This window comes from Acipenser ruthenus, chromosome 9, assembly GCF_902713425.1.
Source record: "Acipenser ruthenus chromosome 9, fAciRut3.2 maternal haplotype, whole genome shotgun sequence".
Taxonomy (NCBI): Eukaryota; Metazoa; Chordata; class Actinopteri; order Acipenseriformes; family Acipenseridae; genus Acipenser; species Acipenser ruthenus.
In genome coordinates, this window is record NC_081197.1 from 14635348 (window position 1) to 14659077 (window position 23730).

General features: G+C 36.9%; 1 protein-coding gene across 2 annotated transcripts; it reads left to right on the forward strand.

Annotated features, from left to right (window-relative positions):
• Positions 1–243: 243 nt before the first annotated feature.
• LOC117405992 (NEDD4-binding protein 2-like 2) lies at positions 244–23024 on the forward strand. Of its 2 annotated transcripts, none has more exons than XM_059030479.1 (10): positions 244–515; positions 1800–3070; positions 3586–3710; positions 4119–4207; positions 7190–7266; positions 8441–8584; positions 13756–15476; positions 16088–16173; positions 18523–18568; positions 21367–23024. In XM_059030479.1, exons 2-10 carry the CDS (start codon positions 1800–1802, stop codon positions 21462–21464), a joined length of 3657 nt encoding a protein of 1218 aa, XP_058886462.1. In that variant the 5' UTR covers positions 244–515; the 3' UTR covers positions 21465–23024. The 2 variants fall into 2 exon arrangements, with proteins under 2 accessions (XP_058886462.1, XP_058886463.1); XM_059030480.1 differs by having other exon boundaries at positions 258–515; positions 13756–13925; positions 21367–23014.
• The last annotated feature ends 706 nt before the right edge of the window (positions 23025–23730 follow it).

Consider the following 23730-nt stretch of genomic DNA (forward strand, 5'->3'; position numbering starts at 1 on the left):
TTCCGAGATTCTCATTAACTTATGGTAAAGAATGTTGAAACTAAGTTTGATTAAGGATAATAATATACATATAATTTAAGTTGAGGATTTTGTTACTCGTAAAACCTTTTGAAAAATGATGTTACATCCCAATTGGATAAATAATTAACTTTTAACGTACATGTGTCAAAAAGGAATACTCCTATTTTATATGTCATATGCTGTTTAGAATGTACGTCATTGTAATCACGTGATAAGGAAAAACACATAATTATATACCCTATAAGACAAAAAACGATGCTGAACAAAAAAAAAGCACCTAAGTGACAGTAAAGAAAAGTTGCTGACAATGAAACCTGCTATTGAAACGTCACCTTTAACATAGAAAACTACAACACCCAGACTCCCTGTAATAGCTAGGACATACGCTAGGACGTTTCCGGGATGTTTTTGTTATGGAAGATGGCTGCAGAGTAAACTGGGACTGAATTATAAATCATGTGCAAGGGTGTCCGCCTTTCTTCGTGAAAAATAAGGTAGGTATTGAATGCTGTCGATGGCGTCATTTATGAAAATATATCACATGCAAACAGTACATATCGACAGACCCGAAATAGTAAAAGCGAAAGTTAGGCCAGGATTCAGTGGTAACTTACACTGGAACGAGTACGTCGTAATGCTTTACAAACGTACTACATATGACATATAAAATGGTTTTATTTTAACCCGCTTGTAATTTGTATTTGGGTGATGCTGTAATTTAGAAGACAAATTGTGTGTGGCCTAGTCATTTTTGTAATAATAGGTTCGTGTGAATATCGTTATAAATACGTCACAATATTTGTGTCGGCACTTCTGAAAGCTGCCTTGACTGGTGTGCTAATCTAGAAATTGCTGGAACGCGCTGTATTGGATTGGATACTTTTGAAATGTAGAGTTATTCTGTGTGATCTTGTGATCTATCGAATCTATAAACGACATAATATTGATTATATTACTACTAGAAATAGACTACATTGTGTGGTTAATTTTACAGTAATTTGTCCTTTTTAACTGAATTTTTGAATAATAATAAAAAAACGTGTAGTTTGTAACAGCTGTGGGGAAATGACAGAATATGTTTACTTTAATATTGTATTTTTTTAATGGTCATTTAAACAAATTGTAAACAATATGCCTGTTCTACAGTGAAACTCAAAGTATGCACTCTATTGCATTAGTTGCAACAGTGATCATTACTAACATTTCTTTTCGATATACAGCCTAATACACTGCTGCCAGCGTCGTAACCAGAGCTGACATTCGACCTAGGTCAAACATAGGTTTCAAGCTCGGTGTCCTCATAGCTATAACACATATATATATACACATACACACACACACACATACATACATATATGCACATTACAATGTTCTGTATGCTTTACTGTACTTTATATGTCGAACATTTAAATTATGTAAAAACAACTTGCATGTATACCTTCAAATCATGCTTTTTAAATATTGTGCAGAGAGGAAATCAAAAAGACTGATAAATGTGCTATAAACCCAGGATGTGACAATAACAAAAATGGAATTATCAGTGGCCAAATCCCATTGTATTCTTACCCGGACATTTAAATGTGAAAATAAGCTGTGAATGACATTAAAAGAGTCATTGCGTGATACTAAATAACTTGACTACTTAAATTAATAAAAAATTAAAAAAGAAAGGCCTTGAGTTGCATAATATGGTCCATCTTAGACACGGTATTGAAAGTACCAGTCTATGGGTACTACTGTTCTGATGTTTTAACTTTTTTTGTTTTTCTGCTAAACAGATGCCTAATTCTGACAGCAAGACAGTCCCTTCAGATGAAGATGTGAACATAATAGAACCATGCTTTAAAAAACTGAAATCCACAGAAGAGACTGCTGGTGAACTGATCTGCAGGCCTTTTGAGGGGAAAAGTGACAGCTTGCCTACATCAGAACCCTTCAAAGAGAAATGTGATTCAGTGGACTCATTACCCATTGTAGATGAGTGTGTTGAAAAGCCAGAAGAGACCTCTAATACAAATACTTGCAATGAAATACATGAACGTGTTGAAACAGATATCAAATGTGACGCATCTGAAAAGAAACAGAACAATGGTAACTTAATTGATCCAGTATCTGAGGTTTGCGTGACACGTGAATCTACACAGACAGCAATGAGTAGCGATGAACCAGAATCTGTCAAACACGATTCTGTCAGCAGCATCTCATTGGGTGAATGGGCGATCAAAAGCACCTCCTTTATAGGACCTAGCTGCAAACCTGCCTGTGAAGGTGAAGAGAAAGAGATTGAAGACAAGTTGAGCCAGTTTTACAAAGAACTTGAACAGATTGAGCCCAGTGACACTGGAGAGTCAGGAGGGGAAAGTTCACAGACCAGGCCAACGAAGACAAATGGCCGAAATAACACACAGGGGAGGGTAGAAGGCAGGCCTAACTCTTACAGCAGAAATACACCAAAAGCGTACTATGGTGCTGAACCACACCAGAATAAAAGGACAAATAGATGGCATAACGGGAGGCGTAGACCAAATTATAATGATCATGTAGAGTATCCAAATTGGAACAATTCCGAGCCCTTTTATGGGCATCAGTGGCAGCCACACCAATCTTTCATTGTGCCTCGGGGTCCCCCATACCCAAGATTTAACACCCCACCTTTTAATGCACCACCACAGGATCATTTTTATCCTCAAGATGGCCAGCCGTTCTTTAACAACAACTATGATTGTAATTGGGACGGATCACAGATGTATGATAATTCTTATTACTCCCATTATGACGGTCAAGGTGCGTGTTATGGAGTCATGCAGGGTTGCAGCGATGGTGCCTATTCACCTGATGGCTATGAAGATCACCACAACAGAAATGACAGTGACTTCTGTGACTATGGAGAAGGACCTTGGCCCCAACCCTTTGAACCCAGAGATGGTAATGGTTTCCCATATGAACAACACCAGCAAAGGCTACCATATGAGGAAGAGCAGGTGAACTCCCAACCAGTTCTAATACTTCTGAGGGGAGTGCCAGGATCGGGAAAGTCCACACTAGCGAAGTGAGTAGACTACTGTTTATTAGTGTTGCTGTCAAAAGTGAAAACCGGTCGAAATATTTAGTGATTGAAGGTGGTGCTCATGAAAGGTTCTGGAATGGCTTTGAGGTGTTGTTTGTAGAAGGTAATGCATCTCTTATTGTATGAGTTGTCATTTCGTGCAGTTTGGACTGCACAATACACAAAATGTATTTACTTTACAAAAAAGTAAGAGTGTACTCAGGAACTACTATTAAACATACAACAACAAAATAATAACTTTAGAATAGGTGACATCTATACACAAAACAATTTTGTCACATTATGAACAGTGATTGGTTGATATCTCATTTGTGATTGATAACATTTTTTCACAGAGCAGGAATTGCAAATGTTGTGAGCTACCCCCAGAGGTGGTCTTTTGTAGAGGGTTAACTGTACTAAAAAGTGTCTGGTACTTTACTGTATTTGTACAGCAGACCCTCAACTAGCCAATCATTGCTTTTATATTAACAACGGTTCTTTTGTTGTATCTACAGAGAACTTCTTTCCTCTAGTCCAGATGCTGTTGTGTTAAGCACTGATGATTATTTCAGCCAAGAAGAGGGATACTCCTATGACCCTTCCCTGCTTGGAGATGCTCATGAATGGAATAAAAAGAAAGGTAAGTTAAACAAACTGCTTTGTTGATGTACTACTTCATCTGCTGTATTTAAAGGTGCAAATCATTTAAGAAGGTTGTCAACTTACAAGCAACTTAAAAATATTGACATGATAGGAGTTTCTTGTAAAATGAATACTCTTACCAAATCTAGGTTTAGTTTTCACAAAAATGTTGCTAGAGGAATTCAGGGCAGGTGTATAATATTGTGCTTTCCGCAAACTGAACTTGCTTTTGCAGTCATCTTGTATAGAATGTTTAATGGTTGGTTTTAGCAAGATTGACCAGCTACATATGAGTATTTAACTATTTTATTAAAATAAGAAAATTCATACTGTCACATTTTCAGGCATGTTTATAAAACTGGTACAAAGTTGTTGCATCATCTGGAATTTTGCTTTCTCATTGCAGCTGGAGAAGCTATGGATCAAGGCAAGTCTCCTGTAATAATTGACAACACTAACACACAGGCTTGGGAAATGAAACCATATGTGGAATTGGTGAGCTTCAACAAAAACGACCTTGGTTCACAGACAGGATGGCAATAGCCAGAACGTTTGTTTGTTTCACTTCTTTCTGACGATCAATTGAGGTTTCTGGCAATTCCAAACAGTCATTAGACATAATATAATGTAATATATATACATATATACATATACATATATATAATGTATTTAAGTGTTATTGCAGGGCTAGAAACTAACACATTTGTGGTACTAGTCCAAGTAGTACTAGTACCTTTTGGAACTTGCTAGTCCTTATGTGGTCACGCTTTACTTTAAAGGGCCGTTTTTTTAGTTTATTAACTTTTAACAAACATTGTTAATTTTTAGCTAAATGTTAGGGTTAGGGTTAATAAAAACCTGGTTTAATTTGCTAAACATTACTACAGTAACAATTTGAACCGATTTCAAGCATATGATTGACTAGGTATTGATCATCCATAGGGCTCTGGTGTTAATAGTTTTACCTGGCCTATTATATATTATTAACTAATAGTTAACAGAAAATAAATAATGTATATTAACATGTTTATTAGCTGTTTGTTAACAGTTAATAAACAAAAAAACGGCCCTTAAAATAAAGTGTTACCCCTTATGTAAACTTACTAGTCCTCATGTGAAGTTCCTCAGTTGGAATCAACAACAGCTGTTGGGGACCCTGAAATATTAGGCTTACATTCTATTTTCCTAAAAAAATTAACACTTATAAATTGAGATTGTTTTTTATTGTATTTAAAAAAAAAAAAAGATACAATAAACATTAACGCTCATTCCCAGATACATTGATTGGGTTTCTGCATCTGCCTTCCCCATATTCCAAACCCCAATAAAGTCTGTGTGGACAACACCGTTGACAGCACAGTTCACGTAGCATATCACTGCTTCAGTAATGGAACTATCTGTAGAACCGTCCGAGATAACCCACAAATATTTCGCCGTTGCCATTCTGGTTAAATGGGCTGAACGCTGGGTCCTCGCAATAGCATGTAAACACTCCTGTGCCGGTTTAGAATTGCTATAGGTTTACCCTACATTTAATCCTTTTGCCTCATCCAAGTCGTGCATGCTTCGCAAGGGCGTGAGCTGTTCTAAAAAGCACTTTTAGCTTTGAAATCATTGAAGTGTTTATCGTGTGTAGTAATTGTTACACTTGTGATGTGCCTTGTTTGGCAGTCTTTGCCTTTATCAGTTTTGCACAGTTATGATTACTTGATTTTTCTTGTGCTTTCAAATTCACTCCTGCCTCTGGCAGTACATCTTATTTTCTGAAGGTGTAGACTTAGTGCAGCCAGTCAAATTGTGAAAGCCAAAAAGTGCGCTGCCTCTTTTCTCTCGTGTTCCTTGTAGTGTTTGCGAATCATTGTCTTATTTTTTCTTTTGGGGGGGGGGGGGGGTCGCAACCCGGTATACATCTCCACATTTTTGTAAAATTACTTTACACTTACTTCAGAGATGCAATACGCTATTAATGTTTTCATCGCTCTGGTTTAAATGTAAACTTATATATTATATTATAAACTAAATCTGCTTTTTAGACAGTATCAAAACACTTGTTTTAAATCTCCATGAACCAATGCAACAATAACCGTTCCTTTTTAAATACATCGGTCTTCATTAAACCAACACAAACCCTTACTTTTTACATGAATAAACACAATCCATTATACACGTATTAACAAGCAGGGCATTGCCCTGCCCCACTAATTGTGTGCAGGGCTCTGTTCTACCCTGCCAGAAGCGTAATCACACAGACAAAATCCTCAAAGTAATGCAAAGTTCGGCATGACAAGGCGAGATGAAGGGAGGTTTCAGTTTTAACTAACTGTTTTGTAATCATTGCTACACCCCGTTAGAAAATTGACATTTCCTGCATTTTTAAAATGCAAGCCTGTGAACGTGACTGTATATCTCTACAGTGGTCAGTGTTTTAAATTGAAATTATTAGTGTTAGCGTATATTTTGCATGTTTCAAACATATTCTACCATAGCACTTCTCTTACACTGTCTTGTACACTAGGTATTCAGTACATATTTTACTGAAGCACTACGACCGCTATAGGTACCCCCTCAGTGCTTTGGATACTATACTCTGCTCCATACACGGCAGCGGCGCCATATAGAGTTGCTATGTATAACGATTTGGTAGTGGATTTTAATACAACAACTTTTTTTAAGTAAATATGCATTATACAAATCAAAAGATCGCATTTTAGATGTGAGTGACGTTTAATTATTATTATTATTATTATTATTATTATTATTATTATTATTATTATTTATTTCTTAGCAGACACCCTTATCCAGGGCGACTTACAATTGTTACAAGATATCACATTATTTTTACATACAATTACCCATTTATACAGTTGGGTTTTTACTGGAGCAATCTAGGTAAAGTACCTTGCTCAAGGGTACAGCAGCAGTGTCCCCCACCTGGGATTGAACCCACAACACTCCGGTCAAGAGTCCAGAGCCCTAACCACTCCTCCACACTGCTACCCTTGACTGATAGTATTCACACATTTTCAAACGATTTCTGTTAAGAGGGGTGAAAAAAACAAAAAAAACAACATAGTGCGTGAATGGTGCCTGACGTACCTTCGAAGGTTTAAAACAGTCTTCGAATTCCTGGCTAGCAAACGAACCTTCGAACCTTCGAACACAGCCCTACTTACTATAGGACCTCGGTTTTACGTCTCATCCGAAGGATGGATCACAATGTTAAGTGACTTGCTCAGAGTCACACACAGTGAATCAGTGGCTGAGCCAGGGTTTCTTTAACCACCGGACCACCAAGCCTGATTAATAAGTGATTAATGTCATAGAAGAGGAATACATTATGTGTTTGATCACCACATCGGTATAGGTTAAATCACCATGTTGATGCCACAGTTGTAAAAGTGAAACTACAATAATGTATTAACTGCTGTGGTTGTTTCCAAGCTGTTTTTATATAGAGGTGTATGTTCTGTTATGTAGGCATTGGAAAGAGGTTACAGAGTTGAGTTCCATGAACCTGATACCAGCTGGAAGTTTGATCCTGTGGAGCTGGAGAAGTAAGAATCTTAAGGACTGATAATTTTATATTAAATAACAACAGAGTTTTGTGTAATTTAATTGCAGCCGTAATATTGTGTGTGTATGTGTGTATAAATAGATGGGCTTCAGTGAGTTACAGGAAAATAATTTAATCCAGGGTTTCTGTGACGTCATAAATTATGAGACGAGTAATTTATAAATTGTCACAGAAACTCGAGATGGAATTGTTTTCCTGTGACTCACTGAAGAGGCCTGTCTATTATTTTTTTATAATACATGGATACCCTTGTGATGCTAATATTAAAGAAGACGAGGTTCAGCAGTACAGTTCAGGTTTTATTTATTTATTTATTTATCAATAGTGTTTTTCAATGCTGTACAGATGTTCTATGTCGTTATCCGTTTAGTTTCTCTGAGAAACGAATGTACCAGCTTTACATCCTTTTTTTTTTTAAACGTATTCTCATTTTGTTGATCATTGATGAACTTTTCTATACTGTGGGTTTTGTCGAGTGATTGAAAACGAGACATTTTGTGTAGAAAGTGATGGTCTCGGAGTTGAATGTTCAAAATCCAGGTATATTCTCTAGAGGAATTATTACTTTGACGTTACTACTGTGGTATTATGCCTTTTTTATTTTTAGAATGGCTCAGGTTGTAAATATAGCCTTAATCCATGTGTGTGTGTGTGTGTGTGTGTATATATATATATATATATATATATATATATATATATATATATATATATATAATGAAAGAAAGTTTTTTAAAAGATGTACACAAAAAGTTTAAATATTTTTTTCTTTTTAAACAGCTGAAGGGCTTTTGCCTGAAACGTCCTGAAAATAAAATATTTTAAATTTTTACGTACATCTTTTAAAAAACTTTCTTTCATATGCCTTCAATTTTGTATACTGCAGTTTTATTTATATATATATATATATATATATATATATATATATATATATATATATATATATATATATATATATATATAATAAATGACATTACATAAACTTTTGAAGTAATAGTAAAGGTGCACAAGTACAACATAAATACAGAAGTATTTGGGACTCTATACACACACACCCCTTACACACACACACCTTTCTAAACAATATTTACAAATTCTGTGTCAAAACAGTAATGAAGACATTAGGTGTCATGCTGTTGTACTTTTTATTTTTTCAGGAGGAACAAGCATGGAGTCCCACAGGAGAAGATCGCTCAGATGTTGGAGCGATTTGAACACCCGATGTCTATAGATATTGTTTTGAATTCACAGGAACCCTCCTTTAAAAATTCGCCAAGGCCCCCATCACGACACAAACAGAGGTGGGGTGGAAAAGCAGACACTGAGAAATCTTAAAAAAGCTATTTTAACCCTTTTCCATCCATGCAATAAATCACAGATCCGTTATCTATCTATTTAGGATATTGTCCATCAGAATATTGATGATAAAGGGTTAAAGCATAGTTAGTTACTTGCTGTTTTGTTTTTGTTTTTTTATGTTTTATATGTAGTTAGTGTCGTGATTACAAACTGGTTAAACAGCATTGTATACATATAAAACCACAGTAGTCCAAGGCTACAACCAAGTTGTTTTTTTATGACCTTTGTTTCTTATGTAATTAATATGCCAGTTTTTATGCAGTACTAATCAAATTGTGAGAGGTGAACATTTATTACTTTGGTGGAAAAAGTTATGTTTTGTAACGTTGTATTGATTTTAAAATTAGTATTTGTGCAGGTAAGAGCGTCCCGTGTGTATTTGTATAAATACACATTTTATAAAGATCTTTTTTTTTTAATTTATTTATATATAGTATTTTTTTTTTTTTTTTAAATATAGTTTTATAGTGTTGATATAACTTGGTGCCTAACTGGCCAGCTATTTTAAATTGAATATTTATAACTGCAATAGTCCTGGTGACTTTATTATTTATGTACTTTAAGGATGTTTTTTTCTTACCTCAAAACAGCTATTTACCTATCTGTATGTTTTTAGGCTTTCAATGATCTTACTGTTGGAAGATATTCCAAACTGCTGAAAGTGAACAGTACATAAACATAAAGCCTTCAGGTTCAATTATCGTTGATTTTGTCCAGGTTCCTGCTTTCTGCTTATATCATTAGGCTCATTGATTCAGTTGTAGCCAAACTAAAATGTAATTATGCATTTATTACCTTTTTGCATGAAATAATTTAGTACACAATATTTGCTCCTAGTATTTTATTCTTTGCTTTGTTTTTTAACATGCTAGATGTGTGAACATTTTGTCTTGATCCACTTTTTATTCTCTGCATGATTTTAAAAGAGAATAAGGGTTTGATTTGATCAACCTATGCCCTTTCGGGATAAGCCACAGCTAGGAAACAGATAGGTGGTTGATGCAATCCAGGGAATTCCCTCGTGCTGTGAAACAAAACAGTCCAGCTTGGTATAAGATGATCAAACCAACACCTAAGTTTAATATCGTAAATCTTTCTTCATAACTTTGATCATTTCTGACATCCTGCTGTGCTCTACTCCCGGGGCATATTCAGACTGAAGGTATGCATGTTCACCCTGACCTACACTTGTATTCCATATGTTTAAGTACCATGATCACAGCTCCCCTTTTTCATATCCAGGTGAACTTTTCCTTTTTTGAAAACAGCTACCATAACACTAAAAACACACTTTCAGACTGTGTTCTAGTGTTTAAATATCTGTCACCTAAATTAGAAATGTATGAAGGACTAAAAAATACTTTAAAACACAAAAGTTCACCTGATCAGGGGAACAGTGATGGTGGTATTGAAGCTACTGAGACGTAGGAAATTGATTTAAAAGATACTTTTAGGCAGACCACATGGAATAAAATAACCAAATATTCTAGGCTGAGAAACAGATGGTGGTATGATGTAAAATACATGCTGGAGACTGCACACATTCAGATTTAATGTAGAAACTAATTTTACACATAACATTTATTAATTTTGTATATAATTACATTATTTTTAGGAAATGTTGAATTTTAAACTTTTTTTTTGTAATGCAAACTAAATTAAATCAGTTTCAATTTTAAGTTGTAATGTGTATTATGGTTTTATTATTTTTATTTTTTATATAATGTATTTTTGAACAATTTGGACTACATGCATTCATCACTAGACATTGCCCACAGCAAGCTACAGTAACTACACTGTTTAAACTCTGAAGATGTATTAAAGATAACTTCTGGGATCAGTGGGTCAAGACAATTGGCGGTCCTATGATATATTTTGTGTAAGATAAAGATTGTGACATGTTTGTTTCCTGCATGCGCCTATGTGTTATGCACACTTGCACAGAAAAAAAAGACTAAATCTGGCATCCTTCCACAAATACAAATTCATGTGTTTCAACAGGCAAGTTTGGCCTCACTCCAATGCAGTGGTTATAACTTAACCAATGAAATGATTGTCTTTAACTGCCCAGTTTTTTAATTTCCAATTGGAATAACTGTAAATATTATTTATTTATTTTTTACATTGCCATTATTTCAGTGTAACCTGTATCCATTTGTTCAGTGCATAAAGACACAAGATGTAGAAAACCTATTGATGCAGGGGTGGCACTAAGACTCCCATTGCATAGCAGTTTAATCCAGTCCTCATTTTACAATGAGTTTAATAAGATACACCAGAGCTTGTTGCCTATACACTGGTTAATCAAGATCATAGTTAAACCTGGAGTGGGTGAAACTGCTGTGCAATAATAATCTTTTTCCCATCTTCCAAAATTGCATATTTTGGGATATACTTTTCCTTTCTTCAGGAGGTAAGAGTCACTGTTTTAAGCAAACTTACTTTGTTTGTGGTGATTTTTTTTTTTTAAATTCAGTATCATTTATGTATTTTTATTGTTTATGGAGCTGCGTATGAAATGCCTTGCTGAAGACACCCTATGCTAACTGACGCTGATCATCTTACCCAGAAGTAACATGATTTTAGCTTTTTGTTTCTTTAAAGAGCCTCTAGTTTTTATTTAATTATATGTTTTATTATGTGATTAAATGAACAACCCAATGGCTGCTTAGGCCTCAAGAAAAACAAACCTAAATGCATGCCAGCCCAAGATTCTGAATTGTACTCGGATACTTGCCTTGGTGATGTCCCTGCCTAAGTATTAGTATTTTAAAGGTTTGTATTTTTATTTTATTTTTCATGACATTATTAAACATCTGCATCAGGGGAGCTTGTATGAGTTTGTAATCCCGCCGTTAACGCATTTTATCTCAGAAACCATATGAGACGTGGCTTCATATTTTCATGGTATAAACTCTTCATTCTAAATGTATTGCTGACCAAAAAATTCACCTCTGACCTATTAAGGCTGCCATATTGAGGTGTGTGACTTTTGAAGTTACAACTGCTTAGAGACTGTACACCGAGTTATCTTAATGTTTGGTACATGGATGCATTTTCTTATTTTCATACTTAAGTTCCATTACCAGTAAAAAGAAACCTTTCACTGCCGCATTGATTTAATGATGCAGACCACGTGCTTTGGCATAAGATCTTTATAGTTGGTACACAGGTGGTGTCCAGTGAATGTAAACTGCTGTAGTATTTTTAACCTCTGGATAACAATAAGACTATTTTCCACATTTCCATTTTACTTCATCGTTTCAAACCATTTGATCTGATATGACATACAGTACCCCTTAGATTTTGCATCTGGGGATACTTAGTTTTTCACAAAAACTCAAATTTCTAGTTATAGTTTGGTGTTGGAGATGGATTGAAGGATAGAAAAGCTGTGGTTTCCACAAAGTTCAGGCTTCCAACAGTTTACCGTGGATAGTTGAGACAAAATGGTGGCAGTCTATTCATTAAACACAAGGGGGAGGGGTAATTTGTGCTGTACATAAAGCTGAGGGGACACTCAGCCACTTTGTGGCTTGGAGCCAGATTTCAGGCCACTGTTACTGAAAAAGTGACTTTGTGTTCCTTCAGCTTAAGTGAATTCCAAACTTTTATTCAGATTTTAATACAGTATTCATCTTGGCTGCTGCAACAGGATATGCTATAATTCACTAAACTAGTGAACGTTAGATTTTCCTGTCGTGTCAATGCTACTATTAAATTATTAGATGTTTTGTTTTCTAAGAGTGGCATTGACAATGTGAAGTGTGGTACAATTTCTTGTTCTTGGTAGATCACATTGTGAATTAATTTCTAAACATGTTGTACCAGGTCAGTGAAGAAAAGTTTTGTGAATAGGGCCGACCATCTTGTATATTATTATTCCCTGTTGGGGGTGTAGTAGAGGTCCTAGTAGATATATACTGTGTCATTTTTAATTCTAATGAAACACATATCTAATTGGGATACAACTTTTAACAGCATTCTTTAAGAATGGATCTGGCACATACAGTATGGGTGAACCAGTCAGAGTGTCATCGTTATATGGAGTGGATGTAGGACATGGTGATCATTTTTGTTATGTACTATATTCAAAAATATTTTCTTATATTTGTGATTAACTGAGGTATGTATCTGAGGAAGCAAAACATTACTTGTTATTTTTCTAGAATGAAAATGCCTGAAAAGGGGCTAATATTTTATTTCTAGTTTGTGCCATGTGATCATATTACTGTCATCCCCACTCACAGGACTAAACTCAACAGGTAATGTTGAAATGTGGGTCACTTCAAATGTTATTTGTAAATGTACATAGCAAAGTCAATGTAAAAAAAAAAAAACCTGGTACTGAGTGTTGAAAAAGTGGTCATTCTTTGTTGCAGAGTGTTGTTCCACATACTTGTGTACATAGTTAGTGGTCTGGAGGACCGCTTATCCAGTTGTGATGAAACTTGCTAATTTAAGTATTTTATATTATTCAAATCTTGGTGCCCTGTCTGTCAATCCGTAAATGTCGCACTTATATTTTTTCATATATTTAGGGAATATCTTAAAGACAGTTAGGCCATTCTTTAGTATAATTTAATAAGGGGTATATGAAGGTGTCTGTCTGTATGTTACACTTACATTTTTACATGTAGTGGATATAAGTTGTGGTGATTTACTTTAGGAAACAGATGGCTCTAATTGTATGTTTAGAACCAGGGCAGGGGATATATGTAGACTTGCTCCTTTTCAACATATTTTTCAGGGGCTCACAAAATACTACTCAGCATTTAGAGTGAAAATTATTTTTGAGCCATCTCAAGTTATTTATTGAAACACCATAAAACCTGTTAATTGTGCAACAGGTTACAGGGGCTTTGCTACTTAATACAATCATTTTTAATGTATTCTTTGCTTCTGACCAGTAGCTGACCAAATGCAGAGATTTCCAAGCTAAGGAAAATCACAGTAAATCAAATGTGTGTCAGCCATGCTGTAGCTGAGGTGTTCCTATTGTTGACATTGGATACTAGTATCTCTACGCCGTGTTGTAAACTCCGCTGGACAGAATTGACTCGTATATGTAAACTGTCAGTGATTTAATTCAGTCCTTTGTTCTTACTTTTAGAGATGAATTGAAGCAGAAATCCAAGAGCAAAGGGAGGCACAATAGAAAACGCAAAAGAAACCGGAGATCCAAACCAAGCCTGAATAAAGAATCTGAGATGATAACAGAAAAGACCCAAAGTCCTTCAGAATCTGAGGTTGAAAATTCTGAAGAAGAGAGTTTGAACAATGGTAAAGAAGGTACACCAACTGGGGGTCCTATATGCAAAGACGTAGGTTCTAAAGACAGCTCTGGAAGTGACAACAAACGGGAAAACTGTAACAATGCAGAAGTTTTGTACTTTTCAAAAGACACACTCATTGGTTCTTTGTCTAAAGTAGAGACCAAAGAAAGTACTGTAGACAGTATTTTTACAAGAAATGGTGGCCAAATCTTTGAAAAATTGGATAACTACATTGAGAAGACTGTAACCCAAAGTTCAGGAAAATTAAAACCAAAGAATCTTGTTTGCATTTGCAAGAAAACAGTCGATCACAGTCAAAATAGTTTGGGGAGCCAATGTAGCATCTCTAAATTCACACAAACAGAAGTCCTTGCAGGGTCAACAGGTGGTAACTTGACTGTTAGCAGTGGGCTAGGTCAGATTTGGGTTGATAAGGAATTGTCTGGTGCAGCATATGGATTTCTACAATATGATGCAATGAAAGAAGCTTGCATTACAAAACAGAAAATAACTATTGCCTCAAAAGAGGTTTCTTCTAAAGCAAATGTCAGAGGGTGCTACAGCCATGTGAAGCCAAAGGAAAAGGACATCTTAAAAAAAACAAAAACAGAAGAGCAGGACATTGGAGGTGTGTTTCATGCACTGGCTACTTGGAAGCCCAATGAATTAAGGACCAAAGACCCTGCTAAGAAACCAATGCCATGTAAATCTAAAATAGAAGATGTTATAGAGTGTCCAATATCATTACATGTAGAAGAACAAAGTCCTGCAGAAATGCAGAATCATGAACCACGCCTGTCGCATTCAGATCATGTAGATACAGAAACATCGTGCAGCATTGCCTATTCATATGAGAAGCATATGATCCGAGCACTAACTCCAAAGAGATTGAAACGGCTTTGCAGTCTAGCACCTACGTTTCAACTTCCACGAGAGATGGAAGCATGTGGCGAGAGTGGTAAACAAATAAAAGAAGAAACTGAAGAGGAAGTACTAAACAAATCCCAAGTATCTGAAGACATTCCCTCAAGTCTGCTTCAAGACATGCTTGAATGGAGTTCTATTACCTTTGAATATGGAGCGCAGGGAACAGCCATGACTGGTGAGACCCAAGACACTGGGAATCTAATAGACTTGGGGGAGGACCACACATGGTGGTCAACTGAAGAACAATTACTTCATCAGTCCATTAGAGAAAATGTGACTGCAGCTTCTGAATGGGCACAAGGTGACATGCGTCTTTGGTTTTATGAGTTCAGTGACATTTTGAAAACTGATGAGAGTAAGGCGGACAAGGAGACTTTATCCTGTCAGCCAGATATTGTGTCCTCTGTTACAGATGCGTCTGTTAAAACCTTTTTGGAGTTTAAGGATAATGATGATCAGCTTAATACAGTAACAGAAGGGAAACAGGAGAGATGTGGTTCAGACCAAGATCAGAGTGAAGATCAGGAAGCCTACATCCCTCCTGGGAGATTCCCTTTCCTTCATTTGAGGTTGTCCAAGGAGCTGGCTTTACAACTTGTGGAATTGTTTGGACCCCCAGCCCCTGGTGTTGGTAAGCTGTACTGCAGAAACTAAGAATCTGCACTAGAAACCTATCTATGAAGATCACTTTAAGATAATGCCTTGAGTGACCGTTTTCACCAGGTTTGACTGTAGCATTAGCTGTTAAAAAGTCGCTAAAAAGTTAACTGCAGTATTCAGTGTTTACATAATATATGTTACCCATACTCAAATTATTACTTATTGTACAATAAACCTTCGTAATGACACAACTTAACATGCTAATAGTGAATAGTAAAGTCAGGTTTATTGTTATTAAACATAATCTCAAGTTATTGCAGCAGTAAGTTGGCTAAAAAGCAAAAACAAATACATACAACTAAAACTCCACACTTGTAGTAGCAATACATCAGCTTAATATACAGATTATATATAGAAGCAGCATAAATAGGTTCGAATAACCAAGTTCTAGCAAGTGTTAAGCATATGTTAGGATTTATAGCAGCAAAGCAGTCTAGTTTAGACCACTCTTTACATTCGGTAATAGATACATCCTGAAACTCTTCAGAACTGCAACCATTTTTTTTAGCCAAATAATATTTTATAGCTTGAATCTGAATGTTGCTAGATACTTTATGAATGTCTTACATTATGTTTTCATAGATTCATTTTTACCAGAAGATTATGACGTTTCCTTGGACTGGGAATTATCCGAAGCAATCCATTCGCAATGGAAGAAGTCATTGGAGGTATTTCTGCCTTTAAGAAATATATAGGTGATTTATAAAGACAGCAGGCAACTTTGTGCTGTTGCTGTAGAAAAGCCCAACTGAATTGGTAAAATCCATTGGAGGTATGGTGACAATGGTACATTCACTGGTTGTACTGTGGTCTCAAGGTTAAAACCCTACCGTAGGCAGATAATGCAGTAACACCTGTAGGCATCAATACCTTCTATACAGCTTACAGTATACACTATCTCAAGACCTAATATGTGGTACCACTAAAAGAAATAAAGAGAGTTCATGAGTGGAACAAAACATGCAGGTCCTTAAAGTGCATAAGATGTCAACCTAAACCTAGTAAACCTAAGCTGTATTACCACCACTTTGTAGTGGTAATACAGAGAGTTATAATCCAGTTTGAAACAGTTTTTGATTGTATCCAGGTCTGGTGACCAAATAATAATCTCCAGCAATACACAACAATATGTAGTGCACGGAGTAAATAACAACAGGGTTACAGTCCCAAATAATAAACACAAATATCCATCCCACAATATACTAACATGGTCACCAGTCCTGGGTGCGTGCAGTAGTGCTCGTGGTGGGTGATGCATTTTATTTCGTGACGGGTGAAGTGCTGTTCTGGCTTTGTGCTGGCCCAAGGCGACAGCTCCGGAATCTAGTTAGCTGTCTGGTGATTCACAAACAAGACAATTTCTAACAGACAGAACAAACAAACAAAAAACACTCACGATACTGGTCACAATCCTTTTGGGGTCTCTCACCGTCCTTCTAGGTTTAAAAACCACAAACCAAGCAAAGGAACCGATTACGATTCTCCGTCCCCTTTATATGCTGTCACGCATGACCCCTTGGTAAACGAATGCAGCTGCCTTTACAATCTGCGGCTGCTACATAGTTTTCCTTCTGGGTCAATACATTCTTGCAACAGAGTCTCGCCTTCTTCCAGACTGACCGACTTCCCGACCTGGGGAAAGAACTGTCAGGCCAGCCCGTCCAAAGAACTCTACCCTCGCTGCTTAGCGCCCTCACAGGTCTGGAGGGAGATTTACAACCAAGATTCATTATATTCCTGTCACAGTCTCGTATTTCTAAAAGGTGCTCACATTTATGGATTTGTAGTTAGCAATTAGTGAAAACAAAAATGTACCAAGCACTTCTTTCGCATATTTGCAATGGCTTCTGAGAGCTTATGTAAAACGATACAGAAAGTACAGAATAATGGACTTTTCTTAAGGGGCCATTTATTTTCTTTAATGAATCCAGAATCAATTTATAGCTCCTACAGGATTTGGCTTTGCTTAGTAATCTCTGCTTTTCCTATGATTTGCTTATTGTAAGGTTTGTCATCTTTACAATCAAATAGTCTGGCAAAGATTGTCACAATTAACAAAGTCTTTATTGTGGAAACAGCAGAGAACAAAATAGTTTGAATACAAACACGAAGAGCATCTTCCTCAGGTCTCATTTGGTGTTAATCTGAGCTGCAACTGGCTTCGGCAGATGTTGTCTGAGCCCCGAATCACAATTGCACTATATATATATATATATATATATATATATATATATATATATATATGAGCATTGCCTGACTACCCTCTCCATGTCTCCTGCCCCAATCAAAAATGCAGATAAGAGCCCCCTTCTACATCCTTTAGTTTACAGGCTGAGTCTCACATAAAAAGCCATCCACCCCCCTCCAGCATTGAATACCAGATAGTTACAGCCAAGACCAGATTCTGTTTCAGAGGACAGGCAGAAATAAGGGTGTGTTGCTAATATAGTAGCACAAACAGTTTCAATGATCTATCATTTCTTACCATTTAAAGGGCACATTTAAATGTCAAAAATGTATATAAAACCTTACATAATGTCAAAAATGTATATAAAACCTTACATTATTTTCAATCTCCAGTTCCTTTATGAAGAGTAGAAATGTAGGAACAAGCAAGTCTTTAGGAAGTGTAGAAATGTGTCATTTAATATACATTTACCATAATATGTTGGTTTTTCATACAGAAAAATAGGAAACCTAAGAAATGATGGTAATTTCTTGTAGGCAAGATTTACCAGTATTTCTTTGACAGCTCTGTCCTTTAAGTGAATAGTTGCTATCAAGGTCCACTTGTTAGTAATGAATTATGTGCAGCATTCTTTATTAAGTTAATGCAAATACCATTACGGAATACTGTTGTTTTGTAAATTGATTTTATTTGTTTAATTAGAAATTCCCTTATTGTGTCATTCTTGAATGTTCATCGTTTCCAAACTTTTATTTTAGACTCCAAGCCTCCTCTGTACCTTTCTGATTGCATTTGAGTATAATTCGATAAACTGTTTTTTTTTTTTTAGGAAAGACAGAACCATTCTGCTACAACAACTGAAAACTACCTAGAAGGTATGTTGTGTTTTATTTTTTTTTTCTTTAGTATCCACATTCTTACCGTGTGTAATGTCTCCTTTGAAAACCTTGTCAATAATTGGAGGTAATAAGGAAAGTTTTTTTTTTTGTTTGTTTGTTTTCTTGTTGCTGTGATTTAGCAAAATGTTAGCTACACATTAGTACATGTATCTGTTTGTGGAAGGGTGTGGGAAAACACAAGGCAGACACAAAGTTCAAATATGAAACACAGACACCCAGGTTTATTATTCCTCGCTCAGTTGGCAGGTGCTTCTGTGACAGTTCGGTGGCACTCTACCAGCAATGCTATCGTGCCCCATCTTCATAAATCACACACGCAGGTGTGTAAACCAAAAGGAAAAGGCAAAAGGAAAAAGGAAAACAAAACACTTTAAGGAAAAACTACAAAACAAAGTGTGCAGGTTTTTAGCCGCGGCTCGTTGCTCCCTCTAGCGGTGGAAGCTCTGAGAAACAGGCACTGCTCAATATCCTCTTATACACTGTGGGACGGCTCAGTCCCGCTAAGCTAACTATCTGAGATAGTGAAAAGAAAATAACCGGTGCGTGGCTTGCTTGCACCACCGTGTACACGCTGGAGTTCCCGCACTGTCTCTCCCCAACTCGCTGCTCCAGAGTTTCCAGTTTCCCTTCAGAGTATCAGGATTCTGCTGTGAAGTCACACTCCACTATACTTCCTGTATGAGCCAGAGAGGATACAAAACAGTGCCTTTTTATTTAGCCATTCACCCCGTATAGTCCCACCCCAATGACAGAGCGTCAACCGATTCCTTCACAGCCGACTCCTGTAAATAAGACATTGCCTGAAAGTGTGGGAATACACTGGGTGTCTGAACCCCCGACAAGCTCACGCATGCGCCTGATGGCCAGTCCAGATCCCTCCCCTCTCACACTGTTGTTATATTGAAACGTGTGTGTCCTTATAGATTTTGTGAATTACAATCTTACACTTCTTTCTTTCTTCATGTATGTCCAAACTTGAGTTTAGAGAGGGTTTTAAAAGTGCTGGAATAATAAATAGCTCATTACGAAATCATATTTCTCTGTAATGTATTTGCAGTACACAAGGCAGGATTAACCTATATGCAAATTACGCTATAGCGTAGGGCCCCCAGCAGAATTGGGGCCCACGCGAGGTCAACGTTTGTTTGGGACTGTGACAGGGCAGGGCCCTGTCTGTAAATAATAAAATTGTGTGGTGATTTGGTGGTGGTTGGATGGGATGGGGTTAATTTCCTATCCCTGCCAAAATACTTGTGAGAATGTGGCTGGAGCTATTTGAATAATTGATAATTAGGCTCCAGCCACATGCTATAAAAAAAGGGAAATTCCTTTGTTTGGTGAAGGTGTTTTGGGGTGAGTGAACAGTGTGTTACTACATTTGTTTGGTGTGACAAAGTTCAGTGAACGCTCTGCCCAGCCTGAACAGTTTTGTTTAAACTTTTGTTTTGGCCCTTGTGCCAGTTATTTTGTAAGTGTTTATTGTGTGTGAGATTTGTTTTTGTTTGACCTTTTATTTTTGCTCTGTGAGCAGAGTTTTGTTCCAGTTTTTGATTTACTTTTGTTTATTAAACTGCGCAGAAGCGCTTAAACTACAGTTTCCTTGCCTCTGAGTCTCTTTGCCTGCCAATAACATCTGGGCCCACGACACTACCCTGTCACAGGGTCATTTTACAAAAACTGCATGTGGGCGGCCGGGCCCACACACACAGGAAGAGAGGCGCACAGAAACTTGCTTTCGGTTCATTTTTTTCTTTTATGACGGTTAGGCATTCATTCTCGATTACAGCATACCTGGTCTCTGAGTCTCTCACTCAAGCAGCTCTGTGTTAATGAATGTACAATACCAAATGCTCCACGCCCTCTAGAGATCCGTCCCTAGTACTATGTCAGAGGCATCAGTCTACGGGATAAAATGTATGATTCAGGCTCAATTTACGCATTCATTTATTTCAGTTTTAGAGCCAATTTAAAAACCTGTCCTGTCTCAAATGTGCACAGTATGCCTCTTTACATTTTAGAAACATTCCTTTTTAATTAGGGGGTTGAAATTGTCACTTGCATGTGATTTCTGTCTTATGGTATAAAGCAATAAAGGCATAAATAATTTAACAAGCTCACCTTGAGTACCCTGGTTGTTGCGGAAGAGTGAGTGTGTAGTTGGCCCCCAAAATATCGCTTGTTATAGGTCCCCAACGCAGGGCCCGATTAACCAATATGCCAGTAACACCATTCGCCATAATATGCATAGGGCCCCCACATCCTTTAATCCAGCCCTGGCAGTACAGTTTAAATAAAGTCTCATTATACTATTTTAGCTTTTTGGGCTTTCCAGTGTTTTTTTTTTTTTTTTTTTTAGTTTCATTTTCATAAACCATACGTAACAAGTTGCATTCTTCTTGTAATACGTGTTCTTGTTTGTTGTTGCCACTCCTTTCACTTGAATGATAACAGATGGAATAGCCTGGGTCTGGATGACTGTGGAGCTCTACATTATGTTGTCAGTCTCCTGATGAGTGTTGATCTTGACAACCTTATTTAATTGATTCAATCAGAGAAGTCTCTTGTGATATGGAATTTTAGCAACAGTTGTGAAAGAATGTGCCAATTGCTTTTATTTCTAGCTTCTCCTTTGATTGTTTTTGTATCAGTATATTTTTGTAAAATAGTGCCCATTTATATTTTGTCATTTTAGCATCTTAAATGTTATGTGATTGGATGGAACTCTGTTGCTGCGCCCAATAAGAGAGCTGCATAATATTTTTTTTTTTTTTCAGGGAGTGCTGTATCAGAGCAGAGAGTTGAAGTTGAAGAGAAGGAAACTTCCCATGTAGGTTTTGAGAAGAGTGGAGGAATGGATACTGACAAACTGTGAAAAGAAGGGACCTGAAGGCATTCATGCAACCTTGATTCACCTGTTTTGTACTCCGTGATGACTTGAAGGTCTCTACATTTAACACACTTTTTGCAGACTTTCAAGGGCACAAAAGTTGTTACTTATTAATTTTGTAACTAAAATTAGTTTAAAAAAACTGTAGGTGCCAACATCTTTAAATATTGAGCTGCAACATTGAGTGTTCATGTGTTCACAGTACAGCATTGTTAATTTAGGGAGCCTGGTTATTGAATAAATATGTGTGGTTTCAAAAGGAGTACAGTGTCATTCAGTGATTTCCTTATTGAAACATACATTCCAGGACAGTCTTGTTTTCAAGTGGGTCCTTGAGGGAAGCATCTTGCATACAAATAAATTAAGCTTTATATACTGCGGCAGTAGTCATCAAGATACAAAATAAAAGGTGTGGATAGGTGGTCATATATATTGGTCTTAAACTCCTGTTAATTGTGATCATTCCTGGAATGTGTGCATGGTTACTAGGAAAGGAAAAGACTTCTAACCTACTGCATACATGTTCTGCTGTGTACTAAGGAAACTGAGCAGGATCGGGTGGTGTGGTCCTGTAACAAAGGAAGCGAATGGGGAGAGTGCTTCCATAAACCTTGCAATGCTCAGGCAAGCAAATGGGCTTCAACTGAGTCAAAGTGAAACCAAAGCACAACAGCAAAAGACCAAGGCACATGTGAGAGTGGTATACTTATGAGATAAGGAAGTTGAGTGATTACACCATTTACTGTCATACTAAATGAATGTTAATAAAATCATTATTCGTTTGGAACAATTAGCAGCCTATTCATTCACATAACGACTGAAATCATGATCAACTATATATAACTTCTTAGAACAACACGTTTGTAAAGTTGGTTGGACAACCGTTTATTCTTTTTAAATGCCACAGCACAAAATGTACAATTCATTTACTTTGTAACAGGGTCAAGAATGCCCTGTTCAAATTTTATTTTACACTGACAATAAGTATTGGGATGATGGTTTGCCGGTGTGGAATAATGAGTGCGAACGGCCCGAGCGCTGCTGCAGAGATAGTAGTTGCTCCAAATGAGGCGCTACCGTTAGAAGGCTAAATGCGTATACCTTGGCTTCCAGCAGAAGAGGGGCAGCCCTCAACTCGCAACAATTGCATAAAAAAAAATCCCGGTACTTTACCACTTCAATGCATGTACAACCACAAGGATCGGGTGGCTGGTTTCTCTCTCGCTCTCTCTCTCTCTGTGTGTTCCCTCCCCTGCACAGACATTGTGTGTGTGTGTGTGTGGTGTGATTTGTACTTTTATACCGTGGTATTGTTTTTATTATGACAATTTTACTGTGTCTTTGAATGTGTATCTCCACTTTATTGCTGCATAGCAGCGTTGTTGCATTTGCAGTTTAATACATGATCTAATTAATGTGAACCTTGTTTAACTGCTTGAAATCTTGCTACCTGTTAATAGGTGAATGGAATTGTTTTATTATATCATTACCGTTTGAAACTAGGCGTTGCTATTGGAAGTTTACAATAAACAAACGCTTGTTAAAATGTATCTGATTTTCTTGGTGACCTTGTTCCTACATTTTTAGATCTGTTATCTGAGTAAAAAGAATCTAAAGGATCTTCTGTAATTTTTTCGGTGTCTTATCGCACTGAACTGGCGTAGTCAGGCTACCTTAGTATTTTTACAATCAACACTTGCTACATCCTGCGATATTTTGGAATTAAAGGCAGGTTTGTGGTGCGTTTGTACGCTTCCGTGTCCTTGCAGGTGTTACAACTTAACAAACCCAAATGTACCTGAGCTTGAAAGGAGCATGTGTAGTGGGTGCCCTGTGTCTCCAGCTGAGACTGGCACATGCATTATCAGTGTTATGTGTCTTTAAGTAACGGTACACTTCCTTGAAGACTTGGGTTCCGTTGTTCTAGATTGGCATGTTCAGGATCGTGACATTTGAAAGGATTCAATAATTAACCTAGGTTTGACTGGATCGGCCATTTAGACATGTAGATGATTCGGTTTTGCAGGGTTATGTGCATGACCTAATCCACATTGACCAAATATGGCTACCACATTGACTTTTTTGACAAAGTGTGCTGACTGTGTGTTCATACTGGGTCCACACTCAGGATCGGTACGTTTGGTGTGAAGTGTGAACAGAAAAGTCCGCTTGGGAAACGAGCCGTACAGATGAAGAGGTGGTCTCGGTCCGTTTCGCAAACGCACGAGTCTGGTTCGCTTGATAAAGGTCA